At 41.1% G+C, this 25,379-nt stretch overlaps 1 protein-coding gene across 1 annotated transcript in view; it reads left to right on the top strand.

Annotated features, from left to right (window-relative positions):
* Positions 1 to 1,208: 1,208 nt before the first annotated feature.
* Positions 1,209 to 25,379, top strand: part of LOC306916740 (uncharacterized protein) — a 64,117-nt gene continuing 39,946 nt past the window's right edge. The window contains exons 1-11 of the mRNA XM_079494757.1: positions 1,209 to 1,232; positions 2,710 to 2,882; positions 6,514 to 6,627; positions 7,552 to 7,665; positions 11,505 to 11,618; positions 11,977 to 12,090; positions 12,832 to 12,942; positions 14,085 to 14,198; positions 19,052 to 19,170; positions 19,468 to 21,502; positions 23,040 to 23,213. Of these exons, the coding sequence (XP_079350883.1) occupies positions 2,728 to 2,882; positions 6,514 to 6,627; positions 7,552 to 7,665; positions 11,505 to 11,618; positions 11,977 to 12,090; positions 12,832 to 12,942; positions 14,085 to 14,198; positions 19,052 to 19,170; positions 19,468 to 21,502; positions 23,040 to 23,213 (3,164 nt within the window). The 5' untranslated portion in view covers positions 1,209 to 1,232; positions 2,710 to 2,727. The remainder of the gene's footprint in view (positions 1,233 to 2,709; positions 2,883 to 6,513; positions 6,628 to 7,551; positions 7,666 to 11,504; positions 11,619 to 11,976; positions 12,091 to 12,831; positions 12,943 to 14,084; positions 14,199 to 19,051; positions 19,171 to 19,467; positions 21,503 to 23,039; positions 23,214 to 25,379) is intronic.

Raw genomic sequence — 25,379 nt, 5'->3', positions numbered from 1 at the left:
GAGGTTAGTGGGTTCACAGACCCACTCCAGTTTGCATACAAGCAGCAGAGAGGTACGGATGATGCAGTGATAACCCTGCTGCATCACACCTACGCACAGCTGGAGAAGCCCAAGTCCTTTGTCAGGATGGTATTTGTGGACTTCTCAAGTGCATTTAACACGGTGCAGAAACTCCGGATGAATGTCAACCCCCAACTCATACTGCTCATTCTGTCTTTCCTCACAGACAGACACCAGACCGTTAGATTCAATGGCAACTACAGCTCTAACAGGACTGTGTCCACCGGGGCACCACAAGGATCTGTCATCTCACCAGTCCTGTTCACCCTGTATACCGATGACTGCAGCAGCCCAGACCCTGGGCTCACATTCAAGACCAACGCGGAGAACATTCACTCCAAGTGTCAACAAAGGCTGTTCTTCCTCAGGAAGATGAGGAAGCTTCAGGTCCGACCATCGATCCTGCAGGCCTTCTACAAGTCTTTTGTAGAATCAATAATGACCTTCAACATCACATCATGGTTTGGTGTGATGCGTGCCATCAACCGGAACCCTCTCGATAGGGTGGTTAGGATCAGTGGCAAGATCATTGGGAGGGACCAGGAGTCACTCAGCAGCATCCATAAAAACAGACAACAAGGAAGGCCTCACAAATAGTTGAGGACAACACACACAACCTCCATAACTACTACGAACTAATGCCCTCAGGCCAGCGATACAGAGCGTCAAAACTCACTAAAAGGGGCTCAGCTAGCTTTGTGCACCTCCATCAGACTCTTGAACCCACCTCGTTGGAATCTCTAACAAACAACCCCCCCCTTTCCACCTGATGGACTATAGTGAATGCATAGGTTTCATACAGTATTAGATTATTAACTATTAGTACTTATAGAACATATTTTTTTATATATTATGCTTTTAAGTTTTTTCTTAAAAACTCGTTTTTATGATCTTTTATATAGTAACTGTGTATGCGTGTACTGTGGTTTCTTGTTGTCTTTACCACTGCACAAAATAAGTTTCCGAAAGGAAGAATAAAATTTGTTGAAGTTGAAGTATGTGTAGACCAGACTCATTGCAAGTTGCTGTACTTTGTCCTCTACCCTGAGCCTTCCTCCAATCGCACACACCTGCACACACACAGAGGTGTGGTCACATTACATTATTAACAGAGTGACAGATTGTTCAGGCTCCATTTGCTCGACTTTGGAAACAGAAGAACTTCATGTCTGGTAAGAGTTTTATGCATTTATGTAACAAAGTTTAAAAAAAACTGTTTGTTATGGGGGGGGGGGGGGGATTTTTTTTTTTTATTATTTTTTTTACGAATTTGAAATGGTGAGCTCACATTGCGTCGATATTGTACGATATTGTACAAGACCCTGTGAAAGACCCGGCCGTAACTTGCTCCTCCAAGGGAGCTTGCTCGAGATTCTGGGTATATTGGAATTTGGCTTTGGTGTGGCTTGTTGCCTGCTCTGCTGAGTTGGAGCCTTGGAGGTGGTCTTGGTGTGGCTTGTTGCCTGCTCTGCTCTGTTCTAACTCAGCAGAGCAGGGCAGGGAGGACACTCTAACCACAAAGCCACAGAGCTGGTTTGAGCTCTGCTGCTTTGTGGTTAGAGTGTTCGTCCTGAAACTGGGAGGTCAGGGTTCGATCCCCGGATCGGGGGATTGGGGGGTCAGTCCCTGCTTGGCACTCAGCATCAAGGGTTGGATTGGGGCGGGGGTCAGTCCCTGCTTGGCACTCAGCATCAAGTGTTGGTTTTTTGGCAGACAGTATGTGACAAATAATAAATCTTTAACCCATAAAGAGTGTCAAGTACAGTCAGTAGAGAAGTGCTGATTGATGAGGTGACAGGGGTTTAAGTTCATAGATACTCAGATTACAGTTGGTGAAGAGAAAAGACTCTTTGAAACCAGACTACATGTTAATGATTGACAGATCTATGGTTTAAAATGATAACGTGTTTATTATGTGCGTGTGTGCGTGCGTGCGTGCCATAAACAAAGCCATAAGTCAGGATTCAGGAACAAAGTCCACATACGCACGTACGCGAACAGACTCCATTTTCAAACCAGACTATGTTAATGATTGACAGATCTTTGTAAGTTATCTAGAGTGATAAGCTGTGTGTGTGTGTGTGTGTGTGTGTGTGTGTGTGTGTGTGTGTGTGTGTGTGTGTGTGTGTGTGTGTGTGTGTTCCGTGCGTGCTGCACATTCAGTATTTCCTGTAATTGACTGTAACCGTTGCCTCGGAGACCACATGTATTTTCCCGACAGGTGTAATAAAGAAGTAAAGATTATTTCATTGACTGTAACCCTGACAGGTGTAATAAAGAGCTAAAGATGATGTGTTTCATTGACAGGTGAAATAGAGACTAAAGATGATGTGTTTCATTGACAGGTGAAATAGAGACTAAAGATGATGTGTTTCATTGACAGGTGAAATAGAGACTAAAAATGATGTGTTTCATTGACAGGTGAAATAGAGACTAAAGATGATGTGTTTCATTGACAGGTGAAATAGAGACTAAAGATGATGTGTTTCATTGACAGGTGAAATAGAGACTAAAGATGATGTGTTTCATTGACAGGTGAAATAGAGACTAAAAATTATGTGTTTCATTGACAGGTGAAATAGAGACTAAAGATGATGTGTTTCATTGACAGGTGAAATAGAGACTAAAGATGATGTGTTTCATTGACAGGTGTCATAGAGACTAAAGATGAGTGATTCTGGGGAGAGGGAGGAGGATGAAGCTGACAAACATCACATCCACAGAGCAGAGTCTCCAACTCCCAGCCTTCTGTCTGTGAAGAGTGACCGGTCTAAAGGAAGACCCCTTAATTTCACTAATGAACCTGGACCTCCTGATACACAGTATGTCAATCCTCCTGTACACTATAAACTATTATTACTGTAGGCCTATACTGTTTCATTTGTGACAAAGTCAATGTTTTCATGTTTTATTTGTGTTATAGGGTGCATTCAGTTATGCGCACCGGGAATGTTTTCTTAATGTATAATATCTTAGTTTTGTGGCTATATCTTTTTGGAGTGAATGCATAATGAGTCTACTTGCCAGCCCATAGAGCCCCATTGTGAACCCGACATGTTGAGTACACCAACATTTTATGTTAGAAATGTTGACTATCTGCTGACTGTTAAAAGTTCAGTGTTTTGGGTGCAATTGAGCTCAGAAAACGTAACAAAATTAAATATATATATTTTTTAAATGTCACAATGCCTTTAAATCAGACCGGTTGTTAATTGGCCTACGGCCCAGTTGCATCCAAGTTACAAGAATATAGAATACAATACAACAAACAATACAAACCCAATAGAGGTTTACAATAAACCAAGCCCTCAGGCGACAAGCAACCCAGAAGAGAGAACTCCTTGTGCCGTGTGGTTGCTCTCACACGGCGGTCGTAAATGGGAGTGTGTGGACTTAAGGCACGTCAGACATCTATCTATATATATATATATATATCTATATATACAAGTGAGAAGTTGTACCCAACCCAGGCAAAGGGACCCAAAGTCACACACTGCATACATCACTGACACGTCACTGACACACTGCAACACACTACACTCACACGGCAGGACGGCAGGACGTCACACACTTACCCTCCGCGTCGTTCGGCCGCTATCTCCTCATATCGCGCCGAACGCGCACCCTCAACACCACCCGCGGAACATTACTCATTGCACTGACACCAATGTTGCCTCCCTTCCACACCCACGCCGGCATTGTATCTCTTCACAACAAACAATATCTCCCCAAGCACCCACACCCCCGCACGCACACACTCACATGTTGCCAGGTCTATGAAAACAAGCCCACAAAAAATGCCATTCAACACGCTACTTACAACTCGCTTACAATTCGCGGACCTGGCAACACTGCATCCCGTGATTCCCCTCTTTTCATTGGCTGCGCTATATCTATGGGCTGCGCCGCCAACATTGTTGCCACGTCTATGTAAACAAGGCCGCAAACCCTGACTTCCTACAGCCTGCCCTACAGCCTATACTTACACACACTACCACTCGCTTACAATACGTGGACCTGGCAACACTACATCACCCCTTCCCAATGGCTCTAAACCCCACCACGTCACCCACGTGGTGGAAACACTACCGGAAGTTACACAGTACACACGCGCGCGCGCGCGCACACACACAGTGGCGGCCGGTCCATAGGGGGCGCTGGTGCGCCGCACCACCATGCACAACCCCTGAATAAAACGTGAATAAGAATGACTGAGAAAAGTGAGAAACGACATCTGCAGCCTGTAATTTATTTACAATTAGCAATCCAGAAACGTAAATATTATATAATAGAAGGAACCACTAACCAAAGGCAGTGATTAAAAGTTGTATTATGCTGCCACGTTGTATTATGCTGCCATGAAATGTCAAATGTTGTTTACGTTGTGTGACGTTTCTGATTGGGTACTGAGTGTCACATGTTGGTGCGCGTTCATCTGTAGCCCTTGACTCTCAGCACTGAAGAGTAATGCATTGCGCTCCACATGTCTTCAGGAAGCCACTGGGTCGCAAAATGTGTGCGATCAATGTTATTCACACCACAAACCACTTGGGGGCAGCATAAACATCACAACACAGTTTGACATATAGTTTAACACACAGTCACCATAGACACTAGAACAACATGAATGATGAGCCACATGGAGCCAGGTAAAGACAATAATTCATTTTCATAATGGAACAACAACACAAGAAAACTGTAGCCTCAATCTACATGCACTTAGCCATGTTTGGCAATGCCATGTTTATTTTTAATTTTTAAAAGCCTTCCATTGAATGTGATGATACCTATAGTGCATGTTTTATATCAACAGCACAGAGAACAGTACAGTACATCAGAATATTAATCCATGTAATAATAATAATAATAATAATAATAATAATCATAATAAATAAGAACACAACACTAATAACAGTACAGATAACAGTACAGTACAGTACACATGAGTACAGTACAGTACAGTACAAAGACTTACAGTACAGTATACTGTTCCTGCGCCTTGCCATGCTCTCTTTCAATAATAATAATAAAAAAAAACACTACACTAGTAACAACAATAATATCAACAGTACAGAGAACAGTACAGTACACATAAGTACAGTACAGTACAGAACGAAAGCTCACATCACAATATTAATCCATGTAATAATAATAATAATAATAAACAATAAGAACACAACACTAATAACAACTATAATATCAACAGTACAGACAACAGTACAGTACAGTACATCAGAATATTAATCCATGTAATAATAATAATAATAAAAAATAAGAACACAACACTAATAACAACAGTACAGAGAACAGTACAGTACAGTACACATGAGTACAGTACAGTACAAAGACTTACAGTACAGCACAGTACAGTACAGTATACTGTTCCTGCGCCTTGCCATGCTCGCTTTCATACGCAAATACACAAAACCAAACAGGGCCACTCAGCCAGCTTGCCAACTTTGCGCTTTCCAAGCAAATGCATAAATGAAAACATCATGGGTTGCCATTGCCTTCTTCCCATTTGCGACGCATCGCATGGCGCTGGGATGAGCGGGCCGAAGGCCCGCGAAATTCTAGTATAATACAGGAGATGTTCTATTCCAAGGGTAAACCCCAGCAAAGCAGCAGATGTGGTGCTGGCCCTGAAAGCACAAACGGCCATAGTAAAATACTACTTAACTACTACAATTGGCTGAGGCAAGAACAGAGAGAGACACAATGAAACGAATACCAAACGACTCGCCCCTTTACCAACTCGCCCCCGCAAAATGTTTTAATGTAGTTAACAGTTCATTTAGTATTTCCCTCCCTCTGAAATTATCTTGTACACAGATTTATTTGATTGCATAGTAGTCGATCTCTATACTCTGTCAAATTAAGAAAGAATAACATGAGACAGAGACGGTGACTGCTTAATTATGGTAATTTAGGACCTTCTAGCAGTTAATTTAGTTTTATTAAACACATTTCTTCCATGCAGCCCATGTTTTGTAATGGCATCATCATGCTATTATGCCCGTGGATATACAGAGTGAACTTAACAATGATAAATTAATATGATAATACCTTTTAAATAATCACCAACATGACTGCTTGTCTATACGACAGAAAACAGGTGTAGGACAAAGCCTTCGACAGCTCCCGACCTGACTTTATATTTGGCGTGGCGTACGCCAAAGTTCAAAGACATGCCGGAATGATACATGCCGAACATTTTGGTGATTTCGGTGTACTCCCATTTTTTGGTTGTAAATCGGATTGATAAATATGAGGTTGTTTTTTTGGGTCAAGTAGCCGAAACCCTAGATGTTGTGTTCTCTTCCACTTATATAATGATGAGTACTATAATATAATGAGTGACTACTTGTATAACGACACATGATAAATAATGTTTAACAAAGTGACTTTTTCATTCATAATTATGATAATTGTATAATCTTGTTATGATTCCAGAAGTGTTGACCACAGAGCAGAGTCTCCAACTCCCAGCCTTCTGTCTGTGAAGAGTGACCGGTCTAAAGGAAGACCACTTAACTTCAGTAATGAACCTGAACCTCCACACTCACAGTATGTCAATCCTTCTATAAATATGCACTATAACAGCTAATTGATCTCAGGCTAAGTTACATGTTTAAATGACTAAAAAAACAACAGTCCAGGGCTCGTCTCCATGCTGGCTTTGTGGTGGACATTTCTGTCAAAATTCCATTTTTTTCCACTGACATAGGCTACATTACCAGAAACACATAAAGAGCTAGCCCTGAATGACCATAACCGGTCTGTAACTAACTCTGAGAGTGTTCAACCCTCACAGGTCCATTTGGTTCCATTTGTACACTTTCAGCACATTTGTACACTTTCAACATTATAATGGTGTGTAAAAAAATAAAAACAGAAAATCGCCACAGAAACTAGATCTAAGTATAAGTATGGTATGTGCGTAACTGTCTGTGTGTTGCTGTTTATGTTGTTGCTGCAGTGTTCAGTAGCTGAAACCCAAGATGTTGTGTTCTCTCTACTTGTATAACGAGACATGATGATTAAGAACATTTAATGATGGAGTGCCACAATTTTTGTGTGCAATGGTGTATTAACTGTGTATTTAGGGTTTCTTCCTGGAGGCCTTGACAGTCAAACGGGCCAATGAAATAAACATATACAGTGACATCACACTATCAGCCCCTCCCCTAACCCATCCCCCTTTATCATACAACTACAGCTGTGGGTGCGGCTTCAGTTCAGGTGGATCACCACCCATCACCACCCACCAGGCAAACCAGGCATACTTAATGAACTGGTGGGCGTGTCCACATAAAAGCATGATTTTAACAAATACTGTTCACTTTTTGGAAAAAAGTTCTTCCTCCTTATATTATAATAATACCTGATGATCATGTTTTAGGGTGATACAAAATCGTGGCACTCCATCTTTAATAAAGTGACTTTTTCATTCATAATTATGATAATTGTATAATCTTGTTATGATTCCAGAAGTGTTGACCACAGAGCAGAGTCTCCAACTCCCAGCCTTCTGTCTGTGAAGAGTGACCGGTCTAAAGGAAGACCACTTAACTTCAGTAATGAACCTGGACCTCCACACACACAGTATGTCAATCCTTCTATAAATATACACACTATAACAGCTAATTGATCTCAGGCTAAGTTACATGTTTCATGTCCAGGGCTCGTCTCCATGCTGGCTTTGTGGTGGACATTTCTGTCAAAATTCCAATTTTTTTCCACTGACATACATTACCAGAAACACATAAAGAGCTAGCCCTGAATGACCATAACCGGTCTGTAACTAACTCTGAGAGTGTTCAACCCTCACGGGTCCATTTGGTTCCATTTGTACACAAGTAAGGGTGTCCCTGCAATTAACTTCAGTAATGAACCTGGACCTCCTGACTCACAGTATGTCAATCCTACTATGAGTATAATACAATAAATGTATATATAACAGGGCGGCGAATCCTAGTTACGGTGCCATGCAATGGGCAGAAGGAAATTGCGGGATTTGGCAGCCTCCACTTCATGTTTCAGCTGTGTTTTTAAACCCAGTATTGTGCACTTCACATATACTGGTAACGGATGGCTACACATCGTAGACACACACACACACACCCAGGGTAAATAGTGCGACCACGACCAGGCAACAATTGAATGTAGGTACCAAGACCTTGTATAGGCTAACCCACTTTATAATAAAGTCTGCTATAACATATCTTTTTCACCCAAGGTTCAGGGCTTAATGTGTAATTGTGTATTCATAATAAACGAAAAACAGCTTTGCCTATTTTCGTTTAAAATGTAGCCCTATTAGGTGCAGTGGCCAGTATTTTTTTTTTGTTGTTTTTTACATTGTGGACCAAAGAACCATACCTGCTGGAGTCAGGAGCCGAAGCTTTCATTGGCGAGGGTCTGGGAACACTCAGTTCTGGATCAAATAATTACCCGTTTGGAATAGTTGATCAGAAGGGGAGTCTGGCGAGCCATGATGTTGTAATGACATCACGCTGTTTGTAGGTTTAGGTATTAAATAATCATTTGTTTCCCCACAAGGCACATTTAAACAGAATTAACATTACACCTATAACACGTATTTAGTATAGTATTAACACATTTGTCTAGAAATATATACTGTATGTAGGGAGTTAAAAAGTATGAAACTAATTAGCTGATTATGCTATAATAGGTAGCCTATACTCGAGTCAAAATTTGTTAAAACGTACATTCACACATATACAAAAGTCAAAGTGGCCTAAATAAGACGAAAGACGCACACAAATAGGAGTGGAGCAGTGGACCTCAAAATGTATTTACAAAATATAAATAACCTGAATGAAAAAATAAAGACCGTACTGCCTAAGTATACTGCCTATGCACGTAGGCTACTTTTCTTCACATCACACAGACAATGGACCATTGTTATGTATCAATTATTAAGCCATGGCTTAATCATTGATAGTACATATCAATGGCCCATTGTTTGTGTGATGACCTACTGGTCACTCATATACATGTTAATGGTTAACCCACTGTTTACACAGGGCGTCGGTAGCTTTTGATAGCGAGGTGCGAAAACTGTAAATGGTCTGTGCAAAATATAAGGAACACAATATAGGAACACACGATGGCAATTCAGTATGACATAAATCATCATAAATCAATCAAAAATCATCCAGATGAATTCCTCTTGCTTGATGACAGCTCAGCACAGGATGAACTCCTTGGGTACCTTCAATAAAAGTAAAATAACGTTACTTAAAGTGATAGTTCAGATTTTTTTAACTTAAGCTGTATGAAATACTTTCCATTTAATATAGTGGTTGCAACTGTATTAATTGATTGCCAGAGTCCTGTGGTCGGAGATCTGCTCTGGTTTTGGTGAAATATTAAGTAGTTCTGGTCATTTTGTGGGGGGCACTGGGGCCACGCAGTAAACCACTATATTAATGGTGGTTGTATTTCATACAACTTAAGTAAAAAAATCTGAACTATCCCTTTAATATTTTCAGCCTCATGGTGGCGCTATAACTGTCCGATTTGTGTTTTTACCTATAACTCTAGTTTAAAGTAAATAAAGTTGTACGTTTAATAGTTTACGATATTGTTTAAGGCCTTGTGAAAGACCCGGCCGTAACTGGCTCTCTTGGTGTGGCTTGTTGCCTGATCTGCTCTGCTCTTTTTGTCTTTTCCTTTATTTACCCAGGGTAGTAGCTGCAGCACAAGTGCTCATTTTCAGCAACGCTCTGCACATAGAGACACACAGACACACACACACATTAAAACCTGGGAGCTGACCAGTAGGCCTACTACTACCATTATTTCACTGGCTGGAACGCTGACAGGTTAAATAAAGACTAAAGATGATGTGTTTGACAGGTGTCATAGAGAATAAAGATGATGTGTTTGAGTGACAGGTGTCAGAGACTAAAGATGATGTGTTTGATTGACAGGTGTCATAGAGACTAAAGATGATGTGTTTGATTGACAGGTGTCAGAGACTAAAGATGAGTGATTCTGGGGAGAGAGAGGAGGATGGAGCTGACAAACATCACATCCACAGAGCAGAGTCTCCAACTCCCAGCCTTCTGTCTGTGAAGAGTGACCGGTCTAAAGGAAGACCACTTAACTTCAGTAATGAACCTGAACCTCCACACTCACAGTATGTCAATCCTTCTATAAATATGCACTATAACAGCTAATTGATCTCAGGCTAAGTTACATGTTTAAATTACTAAAAAAACAACAGTCCAGGGCTCGTCTCCATGCTGGCTTTGTGGTGGACATTTCTGTCAAAATTCCATTTTTTTCCACTGACATACATTACCAGAAACACATAAAGAGCTAGCCCTGAATGACCATAACCGGTCTGTAACTAACTCTGAGAGTGTTCAACCCTCACGGGTCCATTTGGTTCCATTTGTACACTTTCAGCACATTTGTACACTTTCAACATTATAATGGTGTGTAAAAAAATAAAAACAGAAAATCGCCACAGACAAGACCAGCTTTGCCACGTACACATCTATGAAACTTTGCTGTCTGTCTGTCTGTCTGTCTGTCTGTCTGTCTGTCTGTCTGTCTGTCTGTCTGTCTGTCTGTCTGTCTGTCTGTCTGTCTGTCTGTCTGTCTGTCTGTCTGTCTGTCTGTCTGTCTGTCTGTCTGTCTGTCTGTCTGTCTGTCTGTCCGTCCGTCCGTCCGTCCGTCCGTCCGTCCGTCCGTCCGTCCGTCCGTCCGTCCGTCCGTCCGTCCGTCCGTCCGTCCGTCCGTCCGTCCGTCCGTCCGTCCGTCCGTCCGTCCGTCCGTCCGTCCGTCCGTCCGTCCGTCCGTCCGTCCGTCCGTGCGTGCGTGCAACAAACTAGATCTATGTATAAGTATGGTATGTGCGTAACTGTCTATGTGTTGCTGTTTCTGTTGTTGCTGCAGTGTTCAGTAGCTGAAACCCAAGATGTTGTGTTCTCTCTACTTGTATAACGAGACATGATGATTAAGAACGTTTAAAGATGGAGTGCCACAATTTTTGTGTGCAATGGTGTATTAACTGTGTATTTAGGGTTTCTTCCTGGAGGCCTTGACAGTCAAACAGGCCAATGAAATAAACATATACAGTGACATCACACTATCAGCCCCTCCCCTAACCCATCCCCCTTTATCATACAACTACAGCTGTGGGTGCGGCTTCAGTTCAGGTGGATCACCACCCATCACCACCCACCAGGCAAACCAGGCATACTTAATGAACTGGTGGGCGTGTCCACATAAAAGCATGATTTTAACAAATACTGTACACTTTTTGGAAAAAAGTTCTTCCTCCTTATGTTATAATAATACCTGATGATCATGTTTTAGGGTGATACAAAATCGTGGCACTCCATCTTTAATAATGTGACTTTTTCATTCATAATTATGATAATTGTATAATCTTGTTATGATTCCAGAAGTGTTGACCACAGAGCAGAGTCTCCAACTCCCAGCCTTCTGTCTGTGAAGAGTGACCGGTCTAAAGGAAGACCACTTAACTTCAGTAATGAACCTGGACCTCCACACACACAGTATGTCAATCCTTCTATAAATATACACACTATAACAGCTAATTGATCTCAGGCTAAGTTACATGTTTCATGTCCAGGGCTCGTCTCCATGCTGGCTTTGTGGTGGACATTTCTGTCAAAATTCCAATTTCGGTGTACTCCCATTTTTTGGTTGTAAATCGGATTGATAAATATGAGGTTGTTTTTTTGGGTCAAGTAGCCGAAACCCTAGATGTTGTGTTCTCTTCCACTTATATAATGATGAGTACTATAATATAATGAGTGACTACTTGTATAACGAGACATGATAAATAATGTTTAACAAAGTGACTTTTTCATTCATAATTATGATAATTGTATAATCTTGTTATGATTCCAGAAGTGTTGACCACAGAGCAGAGTCTCCAACTCCCAGCCTTCTGTCTGTGAAGAGTGACTGGTCTAAAGGAAGACCACTTAACTTCAGTAATGAACCTGGACCTCCTGACTCACAGTATGTCAATCCTTCTATAAATATACACACTATAACACTAAGTTACATGTTTAAATGAACAACACATATAGTCCAGGGCTCGAGGGCTCGTCCAGGGCTCGTCTCCATGCTGGCTTGTGGTGGACATTTCTATCAAAATTCCAATTTTTTCCACTGACATACATTACCAGAAACACAGAAAGAGCTAGCCCTGAATGACCATAACCGGTCTGTAACTAACTCTGAGAGTGTTCAACCCTCACGGTCCATTTGGTTCCATTTGTACACTTTCAGCACATTTGTACACTTTCAACATTCAACGTCTGTCTGTCTGTCTGTCTGTCCGTCCGTCCGTCCGTCCGTCCGTGCAACAAACTAGATCTATGTATAAGTATGGTATGTGCGTAACTGTCTGTGTTGCTGTTTCTGTTGTTGCTGCAGTGTTCAGTAGCTGAACCCAAGATGTTGGGGCGTGGCGTACGCCAAAGTTCAAAGTCACGCTGGAATGATACATGCCGAAAATTGTGGTGATTTCGGTGTACGCCCATTTTTTGGGTGTAAATCGGATTGATAAATATGAGGTTGTTTTTTTGGGTCAAGTAGCCGAAACCCTAGATGTTGTGTTCTCTTCCACTTATATAATGAGTACTATAATATAATGAGTGACTACTTGTATAACAAGACATAATGATAAATAATGTTTAACAAATTGACTTTTTCATTCATAATTATGATAATTGTATAATCTTGTTATGATTCCAGAAGTGTTGACCACAGAGCAGAGTCTCCAACTCCCAGCCTTCTGTCTGTGAAGAGTGACTGGTCTAAAGGAAGACCACTTAACTTCAGTAATGAACCTGGACCTCCACACACGTATGTCAATCCTTCTATAAATATACACACTATAACACTAAGTTACATGTTTAAATGAACAACACATATAGTCCAGGGCTCGAGGGCTCGTCCAGGGCTCGTCTCCATGCTGGCTTGTGGTGGACATTTCTATCAAAATTCAATTTATTTTCCACTGACATATATTACCAGAAACACATAAAGAGCTAGCCCTGAATGACCATAACAGGTCTGTAACTCTGAGAGTGTTCAACCCTCACGGGTCTTTGTTTTTTGTTTGTTTTTGTATTGTTCTGTTTTATGTATATGGGTATTTTTATTTTCTAAAGTACCCACTTATAGCCATATTACCCTGACGTGTTATCGCTACTGTCTGTCATGCATGTGTGTATGTATGTACGTACGTATGTGTAAAAAATAAAAAATGGGTATGTTTATGCAACAGCTGTACCATGAACCGCTCACTACCTTAAAACCCTTGGACTGCCCCTCCCAATAGCAGCTTTTCAGTGACATATATTCATATTTTTAATTCATAATTTTAATGCCAATAGAAACATCCGTGATATACACACTATATTCTGACACGGCAATCCTATAGTATTATACCCAGTCCTGATGGTGGCGGTAACGTCACCATTATGCTGATTTTGACCAAATAGAGCGAATCTGGTGATGTCACTTCCGGTTTAAGGAACAACAACATCCGGAACTAGCTTTGGACTGTGCAAAGTGTGCAGCACTATCAGATGTCCGGAATGCTAAGCGATCATTGTTTATTTTAATAACTAAGTCAAATTAAGCTCTAATCAAGCCCAAAGTATCGCATTTTACGCAGCGATGCATGCGCGATCACGCGCGTGCGTGATCGACCGTGCACGCGCGGATTTCGAAAAAACTAGCCAAAAGTTGCTACATTTTGCTACATTAAACCCCCGATTATAGGGAATTAAACCAGCCCGTCAATTCCGTCAATGGTAGGTTTGGATTAATTAATTCAATCCATCAATTCCGTCAACAGTAGGCTAAGGGTTAAAAAGATATATATATATATTTAATAATATATATATATTGTATAACAAGACATAATGATAAATAATGTTTAACAAAGTGACTTTTTCATTAATAATTATGATAATTGTATAATCTTGTTATGATTCCAGAAGTGTTGACCACAGAGCAGAGTCTCCAACTCCCAGCCTTCTGTCTGTGAAGAGTGACCGGTCTAAAGGAAGACCACTTAACTTCAGTAATGAACCTGGACCTCCACACACACAGTATGTCAATCCTTCTATAAATATACTCACTATAACAGCTAATTGATCTCAGGCTAAGTTAAAGAGCTAGCCCTGAATGACCATAACAGGTCTGTAACTTTGAGAGTGTTCAACCCTTACGGGTCCATTTGGTTCCATTTATACACTTTCAGAGTTAAGTAAGGGTGTCCCTGCAAATAATAAAACATAATAAACATTTGAGAACCACTAGTACTGGTTGGACTCCTAATATGCCATAATGATGCAGTAAATCAGTGTCATACATATCGTGAAGAAAACCTGGAGACTGACATTCAGTAATTGGGTCTTATGATCAAAATAAGAACATTATAATGGTGTGTAAAAAAAGAGAAAATCGACCAACTTTGCCACGTACACATCTAGGAAACTTTGCACTTTGTCTGTCTGTCTGTCTGTCTGTCTGTCTGTCTGTCTGTCTGTCTGTCTGTCTGTCTGTCTGTCTGTCTAGAAAACTATGCTATCATCTCAGATTATCTATCTATCTATCTATCTATATCTTCTCCTTCTTTGACCAACAGTAACCCAATTTCCATCCACACCCTGTTGGCAGTGGTGTGCACAGACATTTAGAGGGGCAGGTGCTCGAGTGAAGGGAAAAAAGGGCACCTTGTGCGGCGCGTGGAACCGGCCGGTTGCCTTAATAGTGTGTGAGATTTATAGATTTTGGGGCATAAATAATATATTAGAAGCTTTTAATCCAAAATTAAATCAAATCCAAAAAAAGAAGAAAAAGTTAAGAATACACTGTGTATGAATTGTATTGTGAGTCTGTCCAGTGCCTCAGTGCCTCAGTGAGGTGCATAAAGTTAATGCGAGGCCAAAAACAAATTTTAACGTTGAATATCAGCGGTCAAAGGGCTTTTATTGCAGATGATTAAAGTACAGTGTCCTTTGTCCTTTTGATAATTATGCTTTTTTATTGTTTATGCAGTATATATTAATCTGTCCGACAGCAACACAGTTCCCTAACAGATGATGGTCCGTGCCAACTTCATTCCATTCACTGCAATAAAAGTCTTGCCTCACTGCCGTCCTTTGACCATGCACTGATACTCACAGTTTGACGTAGGACAGTTAATACAATTAACAATTACTTCATTACAGTAGTTTGGCCATATATATATATATATATACACACACACACACACACACACTCCATAACCTTTGATTGGGTGGGCAGGACGCACGTTTGGGTGGGCCCTGGACATGATAACGTTTAAACCCAAGATGTTGTGTTCTCTCTACTTGTATAACGAGACATAATGATTAAGAACGTTTAATAAATGTGACTTTTTCATTCATAATTATGATAATTGTATAATCTTGTTATGATTCCAGAAGTGTTGACCACAGAGCAGAGTCTCCAACTCCCAGCCTTCTGTCTGTGAAGAGTGACTGGTCTAAAGGAAGACCACTTAACTTCAGTAATGAAGTGAACTTAACTCCTGACTCACAGTATGTCAATCCTTCTATATCTTATACAATTGATTGATTGATTGATTGAAGAATTTATTAACAGTTTGCAGAATTACAGTACATTTCAAGCACAAACTCAATACAAAGGCTGTTAACTGTGAGTGGACGACCCAATTAAGCATTACACTTGTTTCCAATAGGGTCCACCATGTTCAAATCATCAAAACATTTAGAGACGTACAAATAGACACTTCTATAGACAGAACAGGAATTCATCATAAAGGAGGTAAAAAGGGAAAAGAAATATATACAGTGAGGGGAAAAAAGGGGGGGGGCGGTGGGGGGGGATTCAGATTTTACGGGGGCCAGTTTCGAATTGCAGCCATCCGTAGGTGCCCTTTGAGAGCGGTTTTGAAGGAGTCAAGGGATTCGCATGTCTTAATGACAGTTGGTAGGGTGTTCCACATTTTGGTGGCATAGGAGCGAAAATAATTTAGTCCCTTGTTTGTGCCGAATCTGGGTTGTACATGGTTCGTTGCACTCCCTCTGGTGTTGTGGGTGTGGACTTCGTTAACATTAAGGAAGTATCTAGACAGGTACATGGGTATCTTGGTGGTGTATCGAATCTTGTGGACCAGACCCATTGCAAGATGCTGTACTCTGTCGTCGACCCTAAGCCATTCCAGCCTGTCGAAGTGGGCAGGGGTGAGGTGGGTTCGGGGGGCTAGATCAAGTAGGAGCCTGACCAGTTTGTTTTGGGAAGTCTGGAGCCTGGTTTTAAGGGCCTTTGAGGTGCTGTGGTACCAGGAGGTGCATGCATAGTCAAAGAAACCCTGTACAAGGGCTCCTGTTAAGGTCTTCAAGGTGTTTTTGTTGACCAGTGAGGAGATCCTGTAGAGGAATCTTGTTCTATGGTTGACTTTTTTGATTACATTGGTGGCCATTTTATCACCGGAAAGATTAGCCTCCAGGATGGAACCTAGGTAGGTAATTTCATCTTTACGTGTGATAACATTGTCACCCACTCTAACCAAGAAGCCATTTGCCTTGCTGAGATTACTAATAGAGCCAAAGAGAATGGATTCAGTTTTTCCCAGGTGTAAAGATAGTTTGTTATCAGCGAGCCAGGTGCAGATTCTACCGAGTTCAGAGCTGAGGGCATTTTCAACCTGCAGTTTGTCCCTGTCCGAGACCAGCAGTGCTGAGTCATCTGCGAACAGGAACAAGTTGCAGTCACAAGCTGAAGTCATGTCGTTTACATATATTAGGAACAGTAGAGGCCCTAGTATGCTTCCTTGTGGAACGCCACAGCTCACTGGGAGGGGGGGGGGACAGTGTTCCGTTCACTTCCACCATCTGTTCTCTCCCCTCCAGGTAGGATTGCATCCAGCTCACTGATGTGCTATCGAAACCAATTGCTTTTAGCTTGTTAACCAGTATGGAGTGGTTCACGGTGTCAAAAGCCTTTTGGAGGTCCAGCATGACCATGCCGCAGTATTTGCCAGCGTCCACCTCTTGTTTGATGTGGTCGCAATAAACTACAACACTGTACAATATACACACTATGACATATACTAGCTGTCTGTCTAACAAACTAGATCTACATGGTATCTATGTAACCTGTTACTGTATTATTTCCATTGTTAACATTCTGTGGGACTCATTTATCAATGTAAATTCTACCTTAAATTCGAGCGTGGGTTTTGGTGTAAAACAACACGGGATACAGTGTTGCCAGGTCCGTGTATTGTAAGCGAGTTGTAGTGTGTGTAAGTAGCGTGTAGAAAGTCTGTTTCTTTGGGCCAAAGAACCATACCTGCTGGAGTCAGGAGCCGAAGCTTTCATTGGCGAGGGTCTGGGAGCACTCCGTTCTGGATCAAATAATTACCCGTTTGGAATAAGGGGAGTCTGGCGAGGCATGATGTTGTAATGACATCACTCTGTTTGTAGGTTTAGGTATTAAATAATCATTTGTTTCCCCACAAGGCACATTTAAACAGAATAAACATTACACCTATAACACGTATTTAGTATAATAGTATTAACACATTTGTCTAGAATATATACTGTATGTAGGGAGTTAAAAAGTATAAAACGAATTAGCTGATTAGGCTATAATAGGTATACTCGAGTCTACACACATCAAAATTAGTTAAAACTTACATTCACACATATACAAAAGTCAAAGTGGCCTACATAAGACACAGTCGCACACAAATAGGAGTGGAGCAGTGGATCTCAAAATGTATTTCAAAATATAAATAACCTGAATGAAAAAATAAAGACCTAAGTATACTGCCTATGCACGTAGGCTACTTTTCTTCACATCACACAGACAATGGACCATTGTTATGTATCAATTATTAAGCCATGGCTTAATTATTGATACATATCAATGGTCCATTGTTTGTGTGATGACCTACAGGTCACTCATATGTATGTTAATGGTTAACCCACTGTTTACACAGGGCGTCGGTAGCTTTTGATAGCGAGGTGCGAAAACTGTAAATGGTCTGTGCAAAATATAAATAGGCCTAACCGGAATTATATTGACGGGTATTAAAAAAAAAGTAGAGGAACACACGATGGCAATTCAGTATGACATAAATCATCATAAATCAATCATAAATCATCCAGATGAATTCCTCTTGCTTGATGACAGCTCAGCACAGGATGAACTCCTTGGGTACCTTCAATAAAAGTAAAATAACGTTACTCAAAGTGATAGTTCAGATTTTTTTAATTTAAGCTGTATGAAATACTTTCCATTTAATATAGTGGTTGCAACTGTATTAATTGATTGCCAGAGTCCTGTGGTCGGAGATCTGCTCTGGTTTTGGTGAAATATTAAGTAGTTCTGGTCATTTTGTGGGGGGCACTGGGGCCACGCAGTAAACCACTATATTAATGGCAAGTATTTCATACAACTTAAGTTAAAAAATCTGAACTATCCCTTTAATATTTTCAAATCAGCCTCATGGTGGCGCTATAACTGTCCGATTTGTGTTTTTACCTATAACTCTAGTTTAAAGTAAATAAAGTTGTACGTTTAATAGTTTTTAGTTTCTATTATTAACATATTTCTATATGATCACAATTTGCGCCCTCACTTTTCCGTCTTCACCTTTCTGCTCTCACTTTTATCTTCAATATGTGGCCTACTTTGCTCAGCCAATCAAATCATCGCTATGGGGTGATCAGCCAATCACAGGCCAATGTTTGTGTTTACACGAACCCGGAAAGCTGTGCGCTAGCAGCAGCAACAACAACAACAACAACAACAACAACATTGTCCTTTAACTTTAAGATGTTGTCTCTTCTACTTTACTGTATGAGACATAATGATAAAGAATGTTTTATAATAAAGTAGGATTGTTAATAAACTATCCATTTTCTATATTCTATTGTCTTCACAGAGAGACATTCAGAAACACACCTGGACAGAAGACATTCAGTCAAACCACACCTGGACAGAAGACATTCAGTCAAACCACACCTGGACAGAAGACATTCAGTCAAACTACACCTGGACACAGTAAGACTGGAAACATTTTACACTCATTAAATGTCAAAAGACATTAAATGTCCATGTTGTATTCCTGTATCAATGTCCAAATACTGTAACACAGACTAAAACAAATGATCCAATGTAATTTATTTTAGCCCTTTTCTTTTCTTTTCTTTTCTTTTCTTTTCTTTTCTTTTATTTTCTTTTCTTTTACAAATTTAGATTTTCTAGAGGATATTTAATATGTTTTAATTACATGGTATGTTCAATGTAAAGTTATGAATGAAGGAGAATGTTTAACATGTATTAATCTTCTCATATCAGGTGTCAGTCTGCAGGAGGATTTAAAGGTCTATAAGGTCACTTTGGACGGTCTTGAGCATGTGGCATACGTCACTGAACTGCCCTCCTCCCTCTCCAACATCTACACAGACCTCCACCTATCAGCGGGAGGGAGTGAAGGGGTTAATCAGCAACATGAGGTGTGGCAGCTTGAGACCGCCTCCAACATGAAGACCCTCCATGACGTCCTAATCAAGTGCCGTGCCATCTTTAAGACCCTCCTCCCTGGCAGAGACACACCCAGCAGCAGAGTTCTGACCAATGGCATCGCTGGCATCGGAAAGACATTCTCTGTGCGTAAGTTCGCTCTGGACTGGGCAAGAGGTTTGGAGAACCAAGACATCATTCTCCTGGTTCCCTTCTCATTCCGGGAGCTGAACTTGGTCCGAGATGAGCAGCACAGTCTTCTCTCACTGATCCAGGTTTTCCATCCAACGTTAAAGAAGGTCACAGCAGAGCAGCTCGCTGCCTGGAAAGTTGGCTTCATCTTCGATGGTCTCGATGAAAGCAGGTTTCCGCTGAAATTCGAGAACATTGATGTCGATTCTGACGTCTTCGACAACAATGACGTCGTCTCTGATGTCACGGTGACATCATCGGTGGGCGTGCTGCTGACGAACCTCATCAAGGGGAATCTGCTCCCCTCGGCTCTCCTCTGGATAACCACCAGACCTGCAGCAGCCAATCAGATCCCTCCTGCATGCGTTGACATGGTGACAGAAATACGAGGGTTCACAGACCCCCAGAAGGAGGAGTTCTTCAGGAAGATGTTCAGTGATGACGAGGAGCTGGCCAGCACCATCATCTCACACGTGAAGACATCAAAGAGCATCCACATCATGTGTCACATCCCAGTCTTCTGTTGGATGACCGCTACCGTTGTGGAGGACCTGGTGAAGACAGACGAGACAGGACAGCTGCCCAAGAACCTGACCGGGATGTTCAGCCACTTCATCTCGCTCCAGATAAAAAGGATGAAGACAAAGTATGATGAGGTGACTGACGGGGATGTTCTCCTGAAGCTGTGCATGCTGGCGTTTGAACATCTGGAGAAAGGCAGCGTCATGTTCTACCAAGAAGACCTGGAAGAGTGCGGTCTCGATGTGAACGACGCCGCGCTGTACTCGGGAGTGTGCACAGAGATCTTCAAACAAGAGACCGTTCAATCTCAGAGAAAGGTCTACAGCTTTGTTCATCTGAGCATCCAGGAGTTCCTGGCTGCAGTCTACCTGATGCACTGTTTCACACAGAGGAGCATGAAGACGAAGAAGGTCCTGAAGACATTCCTGGGAGGAGGAGAAGAAGAAGAAGAAGAAGAAGAAGAAGAAGAAGAAGAAGAAGAAGAAGAAGAAGAAGTCCTGCAGAGAGCCATTAAAGAATCCCTGAAGAGTATGGAAGGAGGAGGAGAAGGAGAAGAAGAAGTCCTGCAGAGAGCCATTGAAGAATCCCTGAAGAGTATGGAAGGAAGAGGAGGAGGAGGAGGAGGAGAAGAAGAAGACGGTGATGATGATGATGATGAAGACAACAAAGGAGAAGAAAAGGAAATGACTCTGGAGGACTTCCTGCAGAGAGCCATCAAAAAAGCCCTGAAGAGTATTAACGGCCACCTGGACCTCTTTGTCCGCTTCCTTCACGGCCTCTCACTGGAGTCCAACCAGAGTCTGTTAGGAGGCCTGCTGGGTCACACAGAGAACAGTCCAGAGAGCATCCAGAGAGTCATCAACAACCTGAAGGAGATGGAAAATGAGGATGGGAGTCTCTCTCCTGACAGATTCATCAACATCTTCCACTGTCTGATGGAGATGAACGACCACTCAGTACATCAGGAGATCCAACAGTACCTGAAGTCAGCGGACAGATCAAAGACAAAGCTGTCCGAGAGCCAGTGTTCAGCTCTGGCCTTCATGCTGCTGACGTCAGAGGAGGTTCTGGAGGAGTTGGACCTGCACCAATACGACACACCACCATGGGGGAAAAACAGACTACTCCCAGCTGTGAGGAACTGCAGAAAGGCTCGGTTAGTACTAGTCATGTGAATAGAAAACCTATTGGAATAGAATCAATCTACCATCACACCTAATTACTATAATAATAATCAGGTCTCAAAGTGTGTGTGTGTGTGTGTGTGTGTGTGTGTGTGTGTGTGTGTGTGTGTGTGTGTGTGTGTGTGTGTGTGTGTGTGTGTGTGTGTGTGTGTGTGTGTGTGTGTGTGTGTGTGTGTGTGTGTGTGTGTGTGTGTGTGTGTGTGTGTGTGTGTGTGTGTGTGTGTGTGTGTGTGTGTAATATTTATACAGCATTTTTGCCTAAATGGAACTGACTGACACGCACAGAACAAAGTAAAAATAATAAATAAGATAACATTCATAGATCCATACAAGTTACACACTGTAGTATTAATACATATATTTATACATATTAATCCATTTTGGGCGGGAACGCCTTTTGGTGTTTTAACTAAGCATTATGATCTGCTATTGAAAAATAGCAGAGGTCTGCTATTTTTTTTAAATCGTAAAAATGCGGCACAGATCTTTGAATATATATTCTTTCAGAGCGAACGTTTTTTCAGGCCTAAATGGGTTAATATATTAATACATATTATTACTGTACTATTAATGCAGATTATCTGTCTTTCACTTTGATGTTTTCTGGTTCTCTGTTTTTATCTGACCTGTCAATATCTGACCAACTAGACTGTTCTTATCTGACCTGTCAATATCTGACCAACTAGACTGTTCTTATATGACCTGTCAATATCTGACCAACTAGACTGTTCTTATCTGACCTGTCAATATCTGACCAACTAGACTGTTCTTATATGACCTGCCAATATCTGACCAACTAGACTGTTCTTATATGACCTGTCAATATCTGACCAACTAGACTGTTCTTATATGACCTGTCAATATCTGACCAACTAGACTGTTCTTATATGACCTGCCAATATCTGACCAACTAGACTGTTCTTATATGACCTGCCAATATCTGACCAACTAGACTGTTCTTATATGACCTGTCAATATCTGACCAACTAGACTGTTCTTATATGACCTGCCAATATCTGACCAACTAGACTGTTCTTATATGACCTGTCAATATCTGACCAACTAAACTGTTCTTATATGACCTGTCAATATCTGACCAACTAGACTGTTCTTATATGACCTGTCAATATCTGACCAACTAGACTGTTCTTATATGACCTGTCAATATCTGACCAACTAGTCTGATCTTATCTGACCTGTCAATATCTGACCAACTAGACTGTTCTTATCTGACCTGTCAATATCTGACCAACTAGACTGTTCTTATATGACCTGTCAATATCTGACCAACTAGACTGTTCTTATATGACCTGTCAATATCTGACCAACTAGACTGTTCTTATCTGACCTGTCAATATCTGACCAACTAGACTGTTCTTATATGACCTGTCAATATCTGACCAACTAAGACTGTACATTTACATTACACTTTATAGTTAGTTTCCTTGAACATGAACTTGATCTAATCTGTGTTGATAATCACTGATTTTACATCATCTACATTTTCAGACTTGTTGGCTGTTACCTCCAAAAGCCAGAATATGAGATCGTGTGTTCAGCTCTCAGCTCTAATCCTTCACATCTGAGAGAATTGGACATCAGTTATAATGACATAACGGATCCATCCATGGACCTGCTCTCTGCTGCATTGAAGAGTCCAAACTGTCAACTGGAGATACTGAGGTCAGATTATTATTTAGATTAGTTCTGTTTTATTAGTTATAGTTTGATTCTAACAATAAGAGTGTGAATAAAGTTGACATCATGGTATCCCACACTGATTAGAATAATATTATGGTCAGAGTTTGTGTTGTCTAGTTCACTCTCTCACATCACAATGCTACAGTACAGTAACTACAATATGTGACCGAGCCTGGCAAAATGGTCCTCATCTCGCCAATAATGAAAAGGCGCTAAATAAACTAGATTTATTTTTGTGTGATTTTCGTTTTTTTCATATTAACATAGTTTGAATGTTGAAGAAGGTTTTCATTCCAACAGATTATTGATTTGGGTAATTTAATTGTATACATTTATAAGTCCAAAGTATGCTTGTTTTTTCGGTAACTTGAGCAGTTCCGAGATTTGCATGTAGCTTTCGATTGGCCTTTGGAATGTCTTTGTCCTCAGGTTTCAGGCTCTCAGCTCATTAGCGTGCTTGTGTGTTTGTAAACACAGAATTGTTTAACATGGCTATAGTGCGAGGGGTTATACTTTACAGAAAATACTTACTTAATACTAGTACGCATGCATGGCACATGATGCGCTGTGTGTGTGTGTGTGTGTGTGTTGCCCACTGCGCAGTGAACACAGGCTCGGCGCGCGGCTCAGCTCCAACACGAGCCATATCGGTCCCAGGCAATGGTTTCCCCCGCCGTCAGACTCCCCAGTCCCGACATATTATATTATATTTCATTATATAGTGCTGTGATCTGTATTACCAGCGGACAATGATCTGTAGGCTGCCGCTACTGTACCCGGGGAGGAGGCGCCGCGTCGGGGTGGACTGACTGGAGCGCTCTGGGTTAGATTTTGACGGAGTGGAAAAATTATATAAAAGACACCGTTGAAATGACACTTTAACACTGTAGTAGTAGGCTCGCTAAAAACCATAACTCTATATGGACATAATAATAACATGCAGCGGGATGTAATCAGCCCTCAACAGCTTCACAGTGTGGTGGTGGTGGTGGTATGTTCAAACGGGATACAAATCCAAAGAGTTTCAGTTGAATCAGTTGTAATTAAATCTGCGATTAATTTCAGCTGTGACCAATAGATAGAGATGCCTTGCAATGCGCGGTGTCGCACATTGCAAAGTGAAACAGTATGAAACTCATCAGCTCCGTAACGTTGTGCTAGAAAGGTGTGTGTGTGTGTGTGTGTGTGTGTGTGTGTGTGTGTGTGTGTGACAACTTAGTGTTAAAGTGCTAGTGTTTTCCTTCTTTCTTTTTAATCAATATCATTTTGTAGTCTACAGTGCCCTACAGCATGACTTTGGCGAATACAAGACAACTCACCCCGGTGCTTGCCCGTTTTTCCTCCCGGAATTTTCCCCAGTGAGGGGGATAACTTTGTAATATGCTATTGGCTGTTTGTATTCTTTTTGGACAAATATAAAAAGATACTCCTGTGGAAAGGCTATATTATTTTACTTATATTGACCCTATAAACAATTTAGTATTATTTAGTATATGTAAGATTTTCCCACTCAAATGGTACCTCGTCAGATAATCCCCACATAGCCTACAACAACTTCTGTGAACAGACTTCACTGTAGTAGCTTTTCATAAATTATATTTGTACTTAGGCTGTCTGCTGCCGTGAAAGTTTATAGTTAGATAAATTCAAAGTCCAGCCGTCTGCTGTCCAGCCTCTCCCACCCCTCACTGGGGAAAATTCCGGGAGGAAAACAGAAAAGGGGTGAGTTGTCTTGTTACCACTTTGGCTAGGGCCTATATTCTTTATATTTGTATATATTATTATGATTTGGAATGAATAAGCCTTTTGTGTGAACACGTGCCTTGCCTAGCCGAATAGGACTGTATTTTAACATGAATCATAATAAGGTTGGAACTTGAGAGCCAAATATTTAGGAGGTTCTGCTTGTTGTAAAAAGGTTGAGAACCACTGATTTAACCATATTTCTGTTGTCCTTTTCTTAATTGCATAGGCTCAAACATTCTTGTCTGGTTATCAATGGTAAAACATGTTTTATCTAATTAAATAGAGTTTTGCTTAAAAGTAATCCAAAAGTAACTGAAAGTAACCCCCTACTTTTTAAATTGTGGTACTCGGATTACGTTACTGACTACAACTTTTTTTTTTTGAGACTACAAGATTTGAGTT

This window comes from Electrona antarctica, assembly GCF_951216825.1.
Source record: "Electrona antarctica genome assembly, chromosome: 23".
Classification (NCBI taxonomy): Eukaryota; Metazoa; Chordata; class Actinopteri; order Myctophiformes; family Myctophidae; genus Electrona; species Electrona antarctica.
This window is presented reverse-complemented; position numbering and strand designations above follow the sequence as displayed.